Source organism: Atractosteus spatula, chromosome 19, assembly GCF_055471065.1.
Source record: "Atractosteus spatula isolate fAtrSpa1 chromosome 19, fAtrSpa1.hap1, whole genome shotgun sequence".
Taxonomy (NCBI): Eukaryota; Metazoa; Chordata; class Actinopteri; order Semionotiformes; family Lepisosteidae; genus Atractosteus; species Atractosteus spatula.
Genome location: NC_142724.1, coordinates 10734686 through 10753215, shown reverse-complemented (window position 1 = coordinate 10753215; position 18530 = coordinate 10734686). Strand labels below are relative to the sequence as shown.

At 36.2% G+C, this 18530-nt stretch overlaps 1 protein-coding gene across 1 annotated transcript; it reads left to right on the top strand.

Annotated features, from left to right (window-relative positions):
• Nucleotides 1-5048: 5048 nt before the first annotated feature.
• Nucleotides 5049-18329, top strand: cd40 (CD40 molecule, TNF receptor superfamily member 5). Its single transcript, XM_088937326.1, has 9 exons — nucleotides 5049-5140; nucleotides 10014-10098; nucleotides 11542-11667; nucleotides 11790-11936; nucleotides 12620-12713; nucleotides 13418-13476; nucleotides 15180-15269; nucleotides 15880-15905; nucleotides 16661-18329. The coding sequence occupies exons 1-9, from the start codon at nucleotides 5114-5116 to the stop codon at nucleotides 16856-16858; spliced, it is 852 nt and encodes a 283-aa protein (XP_088793452.1). The 5' UTR covers nucleotides 5049-5113; the 3' UTR covers nucleotides 16859-18329.
• The last annotated feature ends 201 nt before the right edge of the window (nucleotides 18330-18530 follow it).

Here is an 18530-nt window from a genome sequence, read left to right as displayed (position 1 = left end):
CCCAGTGCCTTTAATTAAGTCACTGCTAGACTTCTCTTTTAGAGACAATAAAGATTTCTTTTAGCTAATCAAAATAGGAAATTCCTTTGAGACCTGGAATATACCTTACCCACTCTGGATTGATTCCAAAGCAGCTGTACTGTATCTTTTTTGTAACTTGGTGGTTAAAATTTAACGTTTATTAAAATGAGGTCTTACTAGGGCATTCCACAATTTTAACATAAAATCCCTTAATTTAAAGTATTCGAATTTACTGCATATTATAATATTACGTGCCTATTTTATAGCTTTCACACACTGTCTAGCACATGAAAACTATGTCAACATAAAAATGTTTATGTTTTTTTTCACACATTGCTAATTTCAAGCTCACTGTTTCCTCTTTTGTATTTCTAGTTTATGTTTTTGCTACATGAAGACTCTTCAATTGTCTGCATTAAATATCATCCGGCAGAGGTGTGCCCTGTGTTGAATTCTGAAAAAGATTATTTCTAATTTATTTTGTGGTGTTTTCTAACCTGTTTTTGGTAACACCCATTATCAGCATTAAAGAGTGATCCTAACACAGACCCCTGTGATACTGTTTTGTTTTGCTAATTGCATCACCCCAATCTGAACTCTTTGTTTTATAGTCTTTAAACAATTCCTAATCCAAATACATGATCAATTCTAAATACTGTATATAGATATATTGATCAGTATTATATATATATTATATGTAATATAATGGTATTTATATCCTGATATTATATACAGCAGTACTGCATATACAACCATATTAGTTGGAAGGAGGACAAATAGTTTGACACACTATCTATTCTACCAGCTCAATCTACAAAACTGAATAATTTGTTAGAACGGAAGGAGTTACATGTAACATAAAACAGGAAGAATCTGGAATATTATTGAAAACACAGAAGTGGTTCGTAAAAGAGTCTCTCGGCTTTTCCCACAAAAGTTGTCAAAAGGTCACTATCCCCTGGCTTTAATGACTCCGCATGACGTGAATTGGAGATTTTCATAAACTCCCAACAGACAGATGTTTTACAGTAATTTGAAAAAATAACCAGCCTGTGATGATGGGTTTCCATTTAGGCAGAAGAAAAAAAAAGTCTCTGGCAAAGAAACATTTGTCATCCTGTTCCTGGTTTGTGATTTGCAATTTGGGGGTAGATTAGATCAAAATCAGGTTTGATTCAATCTGAGCTGTAGATGGATTTTTCTGTCCTGGTATAAACTGCAGATCAAAGCTGCACAGGTACACAGTCAGACAGATTGAGTTTAGATTTGCGGTGAGAAAGATAAGACATTACAAGATTAGATAGATAAACTAAACCGATTGTTGTTAATTCATAGTTGAACAGAAAATGTTCTATTCAGAAACAATTAAGATGCATTGAGCATATGTTTGCTTCCCTCACTATACAATTATTTATTTTGTAGCAGCAACTTCAACTCTCTGTGCTAGTTAAACACAATAATGGACTAGCTCATGAATCATGGATTTATATTTGGACAGATATTATGTTTGCTTTTACGAAAATTAATTTATAAACATAAAGTATAAATAAGCATATACCTACTATTAAAGAATCAAGTTCAAAATCACTCTAATTTGTCCATCCATTCATTTTCAAACCACTTTATCCAATACAGGGTTGAGGGGAAGCTAGAATCTACAGTATCTGGGCAAGCAACAGACACAGACATAGACACAGACACTCAATCACACTGGGGTCAATTTTCACAGAAGCCAATTAAATACAGTACCAGCATGTTTGTGGACTGTGGGAGGAAACAAAGGCAACTAGGGGAAGCCCTTGTATTGTAAACAGAACATTGAAGGTGATTTTTATTTTAATTGTGATACTAACAAAGCCTTCCCTTACATTGGTATACAGTACCTAGGTAATAACAATAGGTTGTGGGTTAATGATGATCAATGAGCAGTCCAGAAACACACAGTATAAGATCACATTAAGACCACAGACAGAGGGAGAGACAACGAGAAAAGGAGAAAGTAGAGGTGAGGAAAGGAGGTCAGACCACAAGAGAGAAGTTATAACTTGAAGCTTACACCAGGCGAGAGCCCCTATTCCATGATCATCCAAACAAAAACCTGATTGGAGCTAATTATCTGAGTCCTGCTAGAGAGAGCTTGCGATTCTGTGTTTTTAGGGAACTTGGGTTTCCTGGGTAAAAGATACCTTGCTTAGAGATGTCTTTCCTGCCTGTGAGTGCACTCTTAGAATAGCTCCCATTTAGTTTGTGGCATCCAGGTGCAGAGAGAGAGATTTAACTGCAAGTTGTGTTACATTTATTTAGAAGGCAGCTTATCTTTATTTGGCCTCTGTAGGCATTATTTAAAAGTTTCATACTCAGTAGAAGTCTGGGGGTTTTTCTGAGTGATAAGAATGCTAGGCCTCTGAAATGCCTTGTCTGTAAATATTGTATACATAAAGTAATTTGTGTTTTATATGTTTTGTTGTGTGTAGTATAGTGTTTGTATTGTCATCATTAATAAATATTTGTTTAACCAAGTGTGCCTGTATTATTACTCTTTTCAACAAAGCTGTGCCAGACAATAAAGAATTCAAGTGCCTCTAATTATACCAACTGCTTGGGTATATTCTAGAAAAATCGGTTATGAACAATTCTTTTACTTATTGGCTAAACTGCTCGGTCAATTCCTGATTTTCACCATTTTTGTAACCCCCCATTTTAATAATATCTAAGAAACAGCTCATTAAATTTGATATCTCAATCCATGCCTGCCTTAGCCTGCATGGACATTTAAGAGTTATCAGTGTAACAATATAAGTTAACACAGTAGAGGTCTGGCCGTGATATATATATGCTGAAGAGAAGAGTTCCTAGAACCAAGCTTTGTGGAACACCAAGATTCAGTAAATCGGTGTCAGATGCCATTAGTTCCAGAGCCACACATTTCTTTTCAACAGAAACCTAGATCCAAAACAAATAAGAGCTACCCTGGAGATTCTAACACAAGTCTCTAAAACGGTTTATGAGTATTTCATGATTAACAGTGTCAAAGGCAGCACAAAAGTCCAGCAGAACAGCCAACACTCCTGAATCTGAAGCAGATCATTCAACACCCTCACCAGGGCTGTGCTATGGTGTTGTCTGAAGCCTAATGGAAAAGTATGGAGAAGAGTTTGTTTCTCCTTAAAAAGTTGTGTAAGTTCTGCAAGTTCTAGAAAAGAAAAAGGCACCATAACCAAACACAGAGTTTTGTGAACATAAAAGATATCAACTGGCTTCATCTCCAGCAGCATTCAGTCTGTTAATCCTACTGCTTGGCTACTCTGGATGTACAGTAGTCCGCTAATTCCATTGCACTTATTCAGATGTTAAGGTTTAAGTACCAACCAAAGATGTGATATCTTATCACAAAGTCTAAAGTCTTTACTCTTGAGGTTTTGTAGCTTTTGATTTTCAGTGCTTGGAGGAAAAACTGAAGGTAGTGGCACACTTAATTTAAATAGTATCCAAAGAGGACAGACAAGTGAAATGCATATTTTTTCACTTGTGATGTGATACATGCATTTCAATAAGTGACTATAATATACTGTATTCAAAGTGTCCTACTTGGGGGACCATTCTGCTTTAAGTGGCATTACTCTGAAAAATTATAACCATTTTCTTGAAGTGAAACTGCCATCTCAGAGTCAGACATTGTTAACAAGTTTATGATGCCAAATGAACAATGAGTGAGACATGCCATCACAGTGTGTTGCTGAATTTCCCAAATGAGAAAATATTGCTACTCAGCTTAAATCCCCTTCATCCTATTGAACTCCAGGACAGGATTCTTGTTAAATTTCAGGTGTTTTTCTGGGTATAGATAAGAATGCAACAGATGACCAGTCACTAGCAAGAGCAACAAGTTACAGTACTTGCAACTAGATGAAGTCTATTGTACATACAGTATATCCAGTCTTATAGTTTCTCTTAATATACAGTATGTAAAGTTGTATATAATGTTAGAGGATAGAGGAAGTGTCATTCTGCATATATTGTAGTTATTACAAGGAATATACTGTACTGTATGAGAACCTATGGGCAACCCCATGCAGCAGTTGGTCAAACCAGACTTAAAGGTACAGGATCCTAGTCAATCTGGCAGAATACATTAATGAGCCAAAGGGAGACGTTACATGTTTTCTCAATAAAATGACAATAGTAGGCAATAACAAAACATGAAGGAAGGTATTCACCTGCACACAATGATTTTTTTTTATTATTCACTGCAATGAGCACATAGGATGTTACCAGAATCTCCTTGGGTTTCTATTTTTTTTCCATTGATTCAACTTTTTCCTGTCATCCCTATACTGGTCATACACGGTCCAGCATGGCCATTTGTACAAAATATATCAGTCAATCCAAAATTGTTTGAGATGGTATTTGGATCAATGGACAATAACTGCTGGCAGTGTGGGAAGGAAAATTACTGTCACTTGCATTTGACACAGTTAATTGCTCCAAGTAGGATATCTGTCCCAACTCACATTGCCATGCAGTTTAATGATGGAAAGAAGCAGAAGCATTAGAACAGGTTACAGTATCACAGTGCCTGCAATGTCAGACTCCATTCCAGATACAGACTGCAGCTTCACAGCCTTAATATCCCTGTCCCCAAAATACATTTTCAGTATGTAATATGACAAAATGGCAAACAGTGGCAAGAACAGGAATTAATCCCCAATCCTATCATGTTATTGTTTCCAGAACAGACAATTTGCGATTTGGATATCTATTCACTTACTGTTCAGATAATATCTGTTAAGTACATGAGTGTAGGTTTACAAATACTGTAGGTTTACAAATACTGATAGAAACAAATGTCCTAGCCTCTCTATGTGTATTTTATGAAACAGTTATGCTATGTATTTGCATTAAAATTGTTATAATGTAAAAAAGCTCAACGTCTTTACAGTCTTACAGTACTCTGGAAATCCCCTGTGCACAGTGATTGGCTGAAGCAGCTCGGGGTTTTGGTGTAGCTAGCTTGGAGAACCGCAGTCGACGATATCGAGCAGTCAGTACAGTGCAGTACCCGACTGAGAACAACCAGGAGAACAGTGCAGAAATGAAGATTTTCCATATCATCGTGGTGGTAAGTACCTGGGCGTAGCGATGTACAGTATGTACAGTAGTTCGTAGAACATAGCTAGAGTTTTGACCATTTTAACTGTTGTAAAAACGACATACTTTCATGTACTTTTAAATATGTCAGGGTTCATAGTGCAAATGCGATGTACTGTAGTGTGTTATTACAGTTATGCTTGGTACAGGAGCGCGTAAGGGTTGTACTGTATCTGTTATTTTCTTTTTAAAAATCATTCACCAGTGTCTAGGTGGCAGGGGCAGGCAGGCGAGACACTGCATTATGACGTTAATGTTTTTACTTTCGATTTCTCTGCACGCAGTCCAATTTACAGCTTTATTGAAATGTACAGCACGTAGTCGTTACTACTGCTACTACTACTAGATTGAGAATCTGGAGAAAAGTGGACGCTATTAAGACTTGGTTGTTGTGTTAGGGGTGTCACCTCACAAGAGAGGACCCAACTCCCACCTTCTCCCACCCATGCAGATGATGTGTTGTTATGGCGTAATAGCAAATACAATTTGCTGTATTTTCGCTTTCTTTCTAACAGAAAGACGACGCATTGTTTTAAGAACACAAATCCTCCTGGATATGTCTAGATGTTACTTTTATTGCATTGACCTATACTTTTACCAGTACTTTCCCCTTTGCTTGTATACAGTACGTATACGAATTATCGATATAATTTATTAATATAATTGATGTAATGAAAAAAAACGACAGACTTTATGCTTCAACTATTTATTTTTTTTTTACCGGCACGTGAAATAACGTTAAAATCCGAGACAGTTCTAATAAAACCGAAGAATCTGTGATATTTAGTAGTCGTACATGCCGTAAATGATCATGTCAATTCTTTTGGTATATCTTGGGCATTGCAGTGATGTTTTTCTAACAGTTTTAAAGCATTTCTATGAAAAACAGTGCTTTTCAATTGAACTTCGGGGGGTATGTTGGGGACTTTTGGTTTAACAGCAGAGTTTTAGAGAGGGACTTTCCGTAAAGGAAGCAAGTTTAACCGCTATGGCTTTATGTCTCTGGCCTTGAGAGATAAATCTCTTCATTTTTTAAACATTTAACTTCTGAATGTAAAATGAATACTGACCCGTATAAAAGACACTTTGCCTCCTTGCATGTGCAGCTGATCTTTCCGTTTCTTATTATTCAATGTTTCTTATTTATTTATTCCAAAAGAAAGTCTTGCAAAAATATTATTTAACGCATTTTATAGGGTGTGGTGTTGATTTCAAAATGTCAGATGTCTTTAAAATCAAATCGATCAAATGAAAACGTTTTACTAAACAGGACGACGGATAACTTTCTACAGTAACTACATATAAAGTTTACTGGTATATCATTTTGTTTGTGCTATCCGTGAATGCAACAGTTCCTATTATAAAAAAAAACAAATGTCAGTATTTCTGCACTCGGTAGTTCAGTGTAATGCCCTCTGTTTATGTTAATCATTTTACATCGTGTGCATCAGACAATGTTTTACAACTTATGTTGACGAGGGTTCACGGCTCTTACAACCAGCAGATTTGCGGCGGTGTTGACACCTGCCGACCCCCATCGTTAATTTCACACGCTCTCTGCTAGCTAGCTCAACAGAAATACATACTTTTGGCTGCTGATTTGTTTTTAAGGTCTGTCTGACTAATACAGCGATTGCGATATGAATGTGTACTTTCAGAAGACAGACAATCACAAAGTCATTATTATGTACACAATTATACAATCGCACCGTTATTGCATTTTTTTTCCCTTTAAATATCCCTGTATACAGGTACAGAATTTATGAAGAATAGACATGATCTTCTTCTGTTTATTTAGAATGTTTTATTTAGAAAAAAAAATAGGTTTTCTGTGCCGTTTCGGTCCTAGTAAAAGTTTCGGGTTTTCACACAACAGATAAGGTGTTATCGTTTTGATCTAACCACATATGAACACGTATGCCATACAGGTGTTTTACAAGGAGGCGTAGCTTGTTTCTTTGTGTTTTGTTTGAGGTTACTTTTGTTTGAGGACGAACCGTAACCGTTAAGAACTGCTTTGTCACTAGTAGCAAAATAGACAAAACAATTTGTGTGCACATTCTGTTTGAAATTGAAAGAAGTTACAGCATATATTTTTAATGCACACTACAGGTAACAAAATACTGTGTATTAACACAGTACGAAGTTGATCACACCACCACATCTGGTTTAAATATTTGGATATAATTTTAAATACCACTTAGAAAATGTCACTATACAGCAGTGCTCTTCAACCTTGGCCCCAAAGAGCTTCGATCCAGTTGTTTTTGTACTGTACCTGTTTCTAAAGCTTGGGAACGCCCACTAATTCCTGGCCATATAAACACGTACAGTATACAGTTCAATTAAGAGAATTTTGATTGTCAGAGGACTGAGGGGTACTTAGAATTGTTTTTCAACAGGTGATTAGTAAATTAATTTAGCAAATCCCTTCCTGCTTAATTATTCACAATGAAGTTGCTCAGAGACTTTAGAAATAATTGTAACTGTAAGGTCCGTGTGATGGTTGTTAACACTCTGCCGGTACAGAATGGAACTGGATGGAGATGGATATTCTTTGTCTTGCCAGTTTATTACAGAACAGCCACACTTCCAACTCCGTGTTCCCATCACACTTGTTCTCCCTTTCTCACTGCTTGATCTCCACATTTCCTTATCACGTTCCCCCCCCCCCCATAACCAATCAGAAGGCACAGAGTCACAGTACCGTAAACCTAGCCACCAATTGAACCAAAGGACTCCACACGTCTCAACGGAAGAAAACGCAAATAGGACCTAAGGTTAAATTATGATTTCATGACCATGCATGAAACCTGCTGCATTGGGGTTTTCCAGGACCTGGATTTCCCAACAGGCTTCAGATCAGTTACTATAGGCATGTTGTGACAGAAAGAGCCTTGCATTCATCCATCCTTAATCAGAAGGCAACTCGCTTCCTGTAAGTGATGCAGCAACCTGGAGCCTATCCTAGAAGCACAGGCACAAGGAAGGACTAGGAGTGCCTGTCCATTGTAGGGACTGGCCTGTATATCTTTAGAAGCTGGGACTAAACTGGTGCAAACCCATGCAGACATGGAGAGAGCAGTTCAAACTCCACACAGAAGGTGCTGCAGTCTAGAAGTGAACAAGGAGTGAACACAGACCACAATGACACCATGCCTCCAAGAGCTTTGCGTGAAACCCCCCCTGCTGGAATAGGTGAATGCATCTTTATGTTTACCGAGCGTGCACTGGTCTGAACAGCATCACTACTTCTGTCTTGAGAACAGTCTGCTGGAATATACTAGCAAAAGAATACAAAATCAAACTCCTAGCATGTACTGTAGCTGCTGAATACAGTAGAACCTATAAAATAAAAATATTCTGGTTAGATCTAGTTTGTTTATATAGTGCAACAACAATGTATTTTAATGTGGTCTAACAATTAGCACCAGTTCCAATTTATCTGTCAATTAATGCTAAACTTACAGTATGTACTGTATTGATTTGTTTAAATTTAGAGGCAAGATTAAAAATGGCCTTTAAATAGTTCATCTGAACCCCAACCTAGTCACCTTTTCATGATGGAGAAAAAAATATACATCTATTATACATCTTAGTCTTTAAAATCAGCTATTAGGGTGGAGCAGTATCCCTTTATCACTTTTACAGAATGCATTTTGTTTTTGCTGTTTGTTTCACCCCAGTTGTATGTGCTATTTTAAAAGGGGAAAACTTGGAAGTTTTTCAGGAGATCAATAAAAAACTTCCAGGCCTGCCTTGGATATGTTAGGCCTGGAGATTGGAAGGATTTGTTCTTTTTTCATTTATCTAGTCAGACAATATCTGTCTAGTGCTGCATCTTCTGAAAAGGTTTAGGGTTCACACTGCGCTTGCGAGCCTATTAATCTTTATCTTAATATAAACTAGAAACTATAAATATAAAGAGAGACATTTACCTATAAAGCATTAAGAACTGTGAAAAAGCTGTTTAATAGAAAGCTTAATATTACACTTTCATTCACCTCTTTGGTTTGTTGTACAGAATTCATATCATCCTTAACAGCAGTTTAGGAAAGTCACAAAGTTATGTACAATAACTCGAGTCTGTTCAGTATGAAAACCTAGTGATTCAAAGGTTTGCAAGCAGCCTTAGTTCAGCTCATTAAACAGCCACTTGTTTGTAATATTGGAGTTTAAGAGCAAAACCAGAAAAATATACTGTAAATGTTGGTATGATGATTAGCACTACTGCCTCATAGGGCCTCAGTTGGTGGCTGGGAAGTCTGTCTTTGCAGAGTTTAAGTTCTGCCCATGCTCACATGGGTGCAGGTTATAACTTTGTGATGGATTTCAGTGGAATTTCATACTTGGGGTTGCTTTCTGTACTACCATTTCTGGTTATAGGAATATATAGAACTTTATATTTCAGTACTTGAAATAGAAGCGGATAAGTTTGATGGGTCAGGAATGATGTTCTTAATGATGTTCTGAAAAAAAAAACAGTTTTGTTGCTGTAACATAAACTACTAGCATTGCTTCATATTAAATAAAGCATCTTATATGGTAATACTTCATTACACTGCAATGATCCTTCTGTTGATGTTCAGTTTGTCCACATTGGAGCTTTATTTGAAGGATAGGGTGCCAGGCAGGACTAAGAGCATGTGACTGCTTTCCAACAGACAGAACAGTAGTGTATTGCAGAGCCACGGAGAATGGAACCGTTAGATACAGCCAATCATACCTGGCAAGTCTGAGAAACACATAAAACACATGCATTAGACATAAAATCAGAAAAAATACATTTTGTACTTATTACTATGAGGGATTGCTTCTGGTTAATTTTCATTCCTTGTTTTTAGGTGTCCTTGATTGCCACTGTTTTGACCTGCGATGAGACAACAAACTATTTGAAGAATGGAGAATGCTGTAAAAAATGTGAGCCAGGTGAGATTTAGTTGTACTGTACATCCAAAGTTTTTATACATGGTGCTTTTGCAACACAATTTATTACTTGCAACAAAGTTTAACACATCATTTTATAAGGTGCATGGTAGCAGTGCAACTGAACTCAAACAGTATAAAAGCAATCAATAATTGAGTAGTTTTAGGTTATTTTCTTGCTTAACCAGGTAGATAGTGATGGTCAACAATGTGGCTATAACTAAGAGTACAAATAACTATAAAAGTGTCTGCATCATCTTGCATGTACAGTATACTTTATTCTTTACAATAGTGAATTTGCATCTTAAATGCATTTTTGCAAGTGTTAATATGTTTTGAGATACAGTGCACATAACAAATAGTGCTGGGGAAGGGAGCTGTGGACGAGAATTGAAAGACGAACAAAGAACTGGAAGAAAATGGCTCATGTTCACAAATATGGTTAATAATGATCAGTTATACTATCACTACAATCTTTAGTATAGTTCATGATGAAAGTCAGTTTGACTATGCCAATAAGAGTGTGTGATACTCTTAGTGCAAGTTAAGAACTTCCATTTACTGGAAGAGACATTATCTACGAACACTAGTAGATTATTATATTATATTATATTTTCAGTTTTTAAGCATCATTTTATACATATTTAGTGCTGCAATGAGATTTAAATCACATTATTTATATTTACATAATGATTAAGTATTTTTCATTTGGACATTTTATACTTACATTTAAAAAATGTAACAATATTTTCTTCCTTGTGTGTATTAATAAAAGGGTTGGCAGGGTTATTACCAGATGTTGCAGTTTCAGCTGCCAGTCTTTTAAAGACTTCATTGTTCTCTTGCTTGCATTTTTTGTACTCATGCATTCATGCAATGGATTTGCATGAGACACTGAATTTAGTAAATTAATTCCCAGTTCCCTCTTTTCAACTTTGCTTGACTCCTAGATAAAGTACCTTGAACATGGACAATTCTAGTGCTTTATAATATTAATATTTCTTTATAATATATTTTACAAGATGCTTTAATTAAGTAATATATCCTGTGTACTGTAGGTCCTGACAACAGTTTTCTGTTTTTAGTTGGCTTAATTGTCGTCCATTAATAAAACCTGTTACATGGGAAGCATCCTTCTCAGTCGATCATTTCAAACCATTTCAGACTTTTTTTTATTTTTAATTGTGTATAGCCTTCAAAAACATATGTATCTAAACTAAAAAAATATCCAGTACAGCTAAGACGGATATGCACACCAGTAGTTTTTCCTGTGATGAGACGCTCTTGTCCATCATGTTACTGTACACTATTAATTAATGAGAAAAAGATTAATGTTAATAATGATTGTTGCTCTGTAGAAATACCATACCTGAAAATAACTGACCTAGTTCTCTTCATATCAAATGTATTCTGTTCAAATAACCTATGTGCATTTCTGTATGTCAGGAACGAAGATGAAAGATGAATTCCAACCGTGTGATAAACCGAAGTGCGATCCATGTGGGGATGGTGAATATATGCCCAACTACAACAGCGACACAAAATGCAAAATTCAGCCTAACTGTGATGGAAGTAGGTTTTCATTTCACGCTATTAGTCGAATAAGACGAGTTAATAGAATTCTCGTGTTTGGTCTCCAGATGATGCTTTCTGTTGGTTTGTTATTAACATCCATACACGGCATGCATGTGCAGATCTGAACTTCATCATTGAGGACCCTGGAAGCAAGACGGAGGTTGGAAAATGTGTGTGCAAGGAGGGCTATCATTGCAGCAGTGAGGACTGTGTGACCTGTGCTAAGCACACAGAATGCGAAGTGGGAGAAGGAGTTCGTAGACCAGGTAAACCTTAATCTCTGGTTTGACATAGTAGACTACAGATTTTTGTTTATTCTATTAACCCAAGGACACTCTGTGTTTCAAATAATCTTCAGTGAGTCTAACAGTATGTCATTGTGTTTATTTCTGTATATGTTGAGATAAATGTACTACGTTTCCTTGCACGTGTTTCACTTCTCAGCTTTTGCAGAACTCAGAAAGGATCAATGCAATATCAGTCATTTTGATATTTGTTTTCTTTAATAAATTCTTATCAACCTAAGCAATACTGCACAGGAAAACAAAGCTGTAGATAAAAAAAAAAAACATATGTGAAGATTACGGAGATATACTGTATCATTGCATGTTCTACAGTGGATTTGTGCCTGGGGCTAAACTCAGTCTGCCAGATTTGTTTCTTTCTCTGCTTGTTGTGTTACGATTATTACTAATTGATTTTTTGTCTGCTGCTTTAATTGGAAGAGAGTCACATTTCTACCCCTTTGCACAACAGGGTGTTTTTGTCAAGCAGTCAGAGTGAGGTGGTCAAGGACACAAAAGCAGTGACCCACTTGGAATTTAAACCCACAAACTTCTCAGTCTAGGGTCCTAACCACTACAGCACTGCTGACTAACTTGAACAGTGGTAACCAGTTTCTGCAGTCCTGAATACAGGAAAAGGAATGATGTTTGATCTGTCTCTACAGGTACAAAGGACAGAGACACTGAGTGTGAGTCCTGCCTCTATGAAAGCTTCTCTAACATCACTTCTGCAGTGGAGAAATGTCTCAAATGGACAGAGTAAGAAACAGAGAATTTTCTTACTCTGGAGAGTAATGGAGAAGCAAAAAAGCAGAAGTTCTGAGCAGTCTTTCTTCCTTCCTTTGTAACTTAATCATGACTTCTGCTATCCCATTTTTATACTGAATAAAATATGTAAAATATGAACTCAGCAAAATTATATAATTATAAATACAGTCCCTTGGTATGCTGATTGTTTTAGGAATAAATGGCTGTGTATAAAATAACATGGTTAGGGTTAAAGGGGCATTCTTCATTTTTAGTATCATGTGTTGCTATGTACTGTATTATTATATAGTATTATAGTATAGTATACTGTGTATATATAGTAGTACTGTATATGTGTTATTTTCAATAATGCAAGGATGCTTAACACGACTTTCTTTTCTCTTGATTTAATCCACAGCTCAGAAATGGCACACATTGCCATTTGAAACAGAACCTAAGTAAATAATAGTAACATATTTATTTTTAAATTTAAATAGCAAAACTGTCTTCCTGTCTTAAATCAATTACTGTATATACTGTAGAACTAACTTACATGTCCAGAAATATCAAAAGGCAGATCTATGTGTTGCATACCTCTCAGGTGTACTTAATATTAAATACAGTGTTTATGCATCTTCTATGAAGAAAAGGAAGAACTATAGGGCTGTTTGTAATGACACTGATTACTCACACATATTTTTCCTATCTACATTAAGGTGTACAGGGGACTCAGTAGAAATAAAAGCAGGAACCCCCACATCTGACAGAGTTTGTGGTGAGTATGACTATGAACCTCCTGCAACAATGAAAGAATACTATTTTGCCAATCCAGTTGTTTTTTAGGAAATTGGGTGGCTACTTAAGTCTTGTAAATCATGCTAATTTCCACGCTCAGGTCTAGTCAAAGAGCACCTTTTGTGACATTTGACTGCCTGAAACACCAAATTCGTGCAGACATTTGGGATAGGAAGAATTGCTTTATAGAATTCACATCGTGCATTCTATATTCCCTCACTATTTGCAATGAGATGAGAGGCTGCTGCATGAATGAAGATGGGATGGAGGGAGGGAAGTACAGTGATGAGGAAGGGGAGAAGGCTGGTGTTAGGTATTAGGTGTGGCTAAGGTTTTGACCTTTGCTCTCACACTTCAGTTGTTAATGCATTTCGTTCAGGCATTCTTTCGTCAATCCTCACAAATACACAACTCATCAGTTTGGTTTTAACTTTGTACCGGTCTTATACAGCATAGGCATGCAAGAGGCGCAACGAGTAAAAGTATCAGCTTAGCAGAAGTGGGGCCCTTAGTTCTAGAAAATGCCAGTCTGCCCCTGAGCAGTGTGATCGACCAGCAGGATTGCCTACTGTAGGTTTGATTGAGCAAACCTCACCTTGCTTTGTTACATTGACTTGTAGGACGGGCTAGGTGTCCAGGAAAATGCAGATCAGTCAATGAGAGATACATCACTCCTAGAAATGATGCTAAATCGTTATTGAGTACTGTGGATCTTCCATAGTGTCAAATGGCAAATCGATCAACAGTAGTCATGTCATGATGTGCACTAGTACTAGCTCCCTTCTAGTTCTGTTTTTGGGGGTCAACAAGTGAACATTTCAAAATGAGAGGGCATAAAAGGGAAATGTAATGGGTGATTCCATTTTTAAATATACTGTAAGAGTAAATGAAAGATGTCCTTCATAAGAGGTAGCTCGGCCCCAGGGATATTTTTAACTTTCCAGTGTTGCACTGCTGTCTGGTTTTAATAGCTGTCATGAGTTTTGATGTTCAGTCCTCTTCAGAGGAAGTGAGGTCTACAGAGTAAACATGTGAACAGGAACCTGGAAAGTTAAACGATGGTGGGCGGCTAGATTCACTTCCATTTTTCTGTGAAAAGTTATTTAAAAAAGATAGAAACGAAACAGTGACGAACCAAGGTTTTCCTTATGGGAATACAAGTTCTTCAGCTATTGCTCATTGCTAAGCCTCTCACACATGACTGACTTTCCTTCCTGTTTGAAATATGTTAAGATGATTAGATTCAGTATCATGATTCTTGGGCCAGCTCTTTCCTGAAACAAGACTTCTTTCGCTGTCTACTCCAAGATTCTGAGGAAGCAGGATTTAGAATAGAATTTGACATTTGGGCTTTTCCCCTTAATTAAAAGACTATATGCATGTTAATATCCTTAAGAGTTACGTACCGTATACCGGGTTCTCTTTTGGTGTTTGGCTAAATGTTTTTTTAGTTGTGTTAATTTTCTGTCCATTAACAAATCCTTCTGTTACATGTGAGCATCTTTCTTAGTTGATAATTTCAAACCAATAAAGAGTTCAGACACGGGAGCTCTGAACTACCATTTTTGCTGTGATTGTAATTTTGAACAGTCTTCAAAAACACTCTAACAAAAAGTAAAATAATAGTGAATCCAGTAAAGCTGAGATTGATATGCATGCCACTTTTGTCTCTGTATCTTTTAGGTTGGAGTCACAGAAGAGTTGTTTCAATTGTCATACCAATTATATTACTTCTTGTTGCTGGAGCAATAATGGTGTATCTGCTAAAAAATGGTAATAACCCTTACTGTTACTATATGACTTTGGGTCTATAGACAACCATTTTAAAAGTAGTACAGAAATTGATGACAACAGAAGTGTAGATATTCTTTATAATTTGGCCTGTGTATGGCAAATATTAGTTAAAACTTTAGCTTATAGCCAATTGGATTTATTTCTCCTGCTACAGAGGTCCTTCATTAACTTTAATCATTGTATTGTAGAGAGTCCTTCATTGCCTACTGTACATTTCCTATGTTGTACAGTACAAACTTAGAATTAAGTTTAGTAAATAGAAAATTTGACCTTTATATACAACTCCTTTAAAGTCTCATTTTTATGTACCAATGTCAACAATTAACTTTTTGGCTGAGTTTAAATTTGTGCTACCTTAATTGGCCACATCAGTGCTGTAACATTCATGAGCTTTAATACCAGGAACATACAATGATAGCATGGCAGTGTACTCTATTATATGATGTTTGAAAATGCTTTTAGCTCTCCTGCTATAGGCAGTCTTCACCTTGTCACTTAAGTTACATGCGCAAAATACCTTTGTAGAAAGTAAAAATTGATTTATGTGTTATCTCAAACTTTCTTTGTTGCTTCTTTGATGTTGTTTCAGGTCATCTAAAAAGGTTATATGAAACGGTAAGTCTTTTTTATTTCTTTATGAGTTTGGAAAGAATGATAACTTACTGGATATTGTAGGTCAATATGCAAATGATACCTTTTAACTTCAATGGTTTTCAGTACCATACAACTTACTTACTGTATATTATATTGGTATTATACAACTGACTTATATTAAGCCTAAACAAATTCTACTACTTTTTATTTCAAAATACTGTATTTTACAATGCTGTATTTTAAAAAAATGAAAAAATAAAATGCCGTTGAGTAGATTTAACCCAAAGCTATATCAGAGAAGTACAAAAAACTGAGCTAGAAATTATTTAGAAGCCCCGTACATTTTCATAAAACAATGATTAAGTTTTCAGTTGCTTTACTTAATATTAGTAGACAAAGTAAAATATTCCTGATGCTATAGAAGCATACAAGAATTAGTAAAATAATATGTTTTGTTCTAAACAAAGTCAAATCTAATATACACGTATAACAAAAATGACAGTTGGTCTAAGAAGCTTAATATTAGATACTACTGGCAGATACAAGCAGCACTTAAATGAAAAGCCAGAAGCCAGTATTTCAAACTTTACAATAAAAAAATGATCAACACTGCTGTAATTGTTTTCGGATTTTTCAGTGAGCAATCGCAGAGTATCATACATGTACAGTATATACTGTTAACAGCTTCAGAAAATAGTGTTTGATACATGGTAATCCTTTTAACTGCCAAACTGATTTGCTTATACCCTGTTCTGTTGATTTTTGACTTAATTTAGAAATGCCGTCACCGCCATGAGCAACTTGACCCAACAGATCACTTTTTGCCGGAAACTCCTGATACCGACGCCCGCTCACCTGTTCAGGAGGACCTTCCACAGAGTCCACAGATGACAGAAAACCACAGGCTTGTGGCTCAGGAGCAAGGCAAGGATGCAAATCTGTCTCAGCAGGTTTCACAGAACACTCAATGTTGAAAAAAGAACATCTGTATGGAATGACATGGAATCCCGAGATGAGAGTGAAATGCACCTTTTCATCTGTGCTGTGTGTGGGATGTATTTGTGGACTGCACAGATATATGGCTGAAGATAATCTATCCTACCATGCAAGGTGTACTGTAAGTCTGAATCTCTGTTTTAGGGGAGCAAGTTGCAAGCATTAATTGTAGTTTTGGGGGGATATCCTACATTTTTAGGGTGGATCAACATTCAAGTTCAATGTCTGAGAGGATGGAGGAATAAAGACCCACAAAACCTAATTTCACCTGTAGCAGTATTTTGTAAATGCCACAGAAAATACTGTGTACCATTGTAAAAGAAAAGTGTCTGAAGGCATATTGGCTTTTGTTTAGTTCTCAAGATACTCTCCCTTTATCTGTTCACATTAGCCGTTTACACTACTGCTTGCATGCTTGCATGTAATATGGCATAGACTTTTTTGTTCAGTGGCTAGTGGTTGTTGCATAGAAAATGAGTGAACACTAGCAGAATAAGAATCTCATAATAACTGAACCACATTGCTGTGGCGTTGCATCTGAATTCAGTAAGACTCATTTCAGGCTAGCAAGGCTTGGCCGAATGTAAAACATCGAACTGGGAAGAATGTAACAAAGAGTTGTAAAAAACAAATAAATTGTTGTTGGATGGCAACATTATGTAATGTGTTTAAAGCTTTTGTAATAGCTTTGACATAATCCATCAGACTTGCTTTCCAGACCAATCTGAGCAAAAAGAGAACCTGATGTTTTTCACTGTGTGAAAGAAAATTCTTCAGATGTTCTGAGATTTGATGATGGATTGCTTCTGAGTTTTTTCAAATTTTCATTCCACACAAAATGGACAGCCCCAATTATAGTAATATAAGCTGTAAAATACATACATAACTTGTTTGTAATTGAACAGGATCTAAGGCAAAAATGACTTTTGTTGTATACCTATGAATTAACGTTTAATGATTTATTATTCAAACTATCAAGTAAGTTGGGCAGCTGTCAGTTTTTGGTGGTGTATTTTTTTCTGAAAAAAATAATTCAGTTTTTTAAGTGCTCAACATAATTACAGCATTAGAAGGTCTTTATTAATAAAGCAACTGGTCCAGCACAGTTCATATGTACATTTTCAGGTAGTATCATAACTGTGTAGGTATACACTTTTGTTGTTAAAATTCTATAACTGTTTTTGTGAAGTTGAGCTGTCAGAAGTGCACAACAGCTTTCTAGACATTACAATAGTGAATTCAGTTATTGCTTTCTCGACAGTGCATCCTTTGCTATGGATTCCAATTCTTTTTGATACTGACAGGTAGAAGAAGAAATTAAATGTGTTGAATTCTGTGGACACGGCCCATTACTTCACCCAAGTACAGTACTTACATTCAATGTATTACTTCTTTTGTACAGCTATTAGTGTTTTGTCTCATCTATGAAACATTAAAAGTTTAAATCTATTTTGAATTCAGTGATTTTCTTATTCAAAATTCATAGACAATCAAGTTTAACCTCCTTTATTTTCTGATATGTAATGGTGCTCTTGGCTCTCTTTTACAGTAACTGTGTTGACAATCGCCCATCATTGTGTTTTTTTTAGCTTCACACTGTTGTACTGCAACACTCACTTGATGAAATGCAGCGCTCTTGAGACAGGAGGC

Excerpts from the sequence above, each read along its gene's own strand:
- cd40 (XM_088937326.1), top strand. The coding sequence starts at position 5,114 with ATGAAGATTTTCCATATCATCGTGGTG. Across the intron at positions 11,937-12,619 it reads AGAAGGAGTTCGTAGACCAG|GTACAAAGGACAGAGACACT; the intron begins GTAAACCTTAAT and ends CTGTCTCTACAG. Across the intron at positions 12,714-13,417 it reads AAATGTCTCAAATGGACAGA|GTGTACAGGGGACTCAGTAG; the intron begins GTAAGAAACAGA and ends ATCTACATTAAG.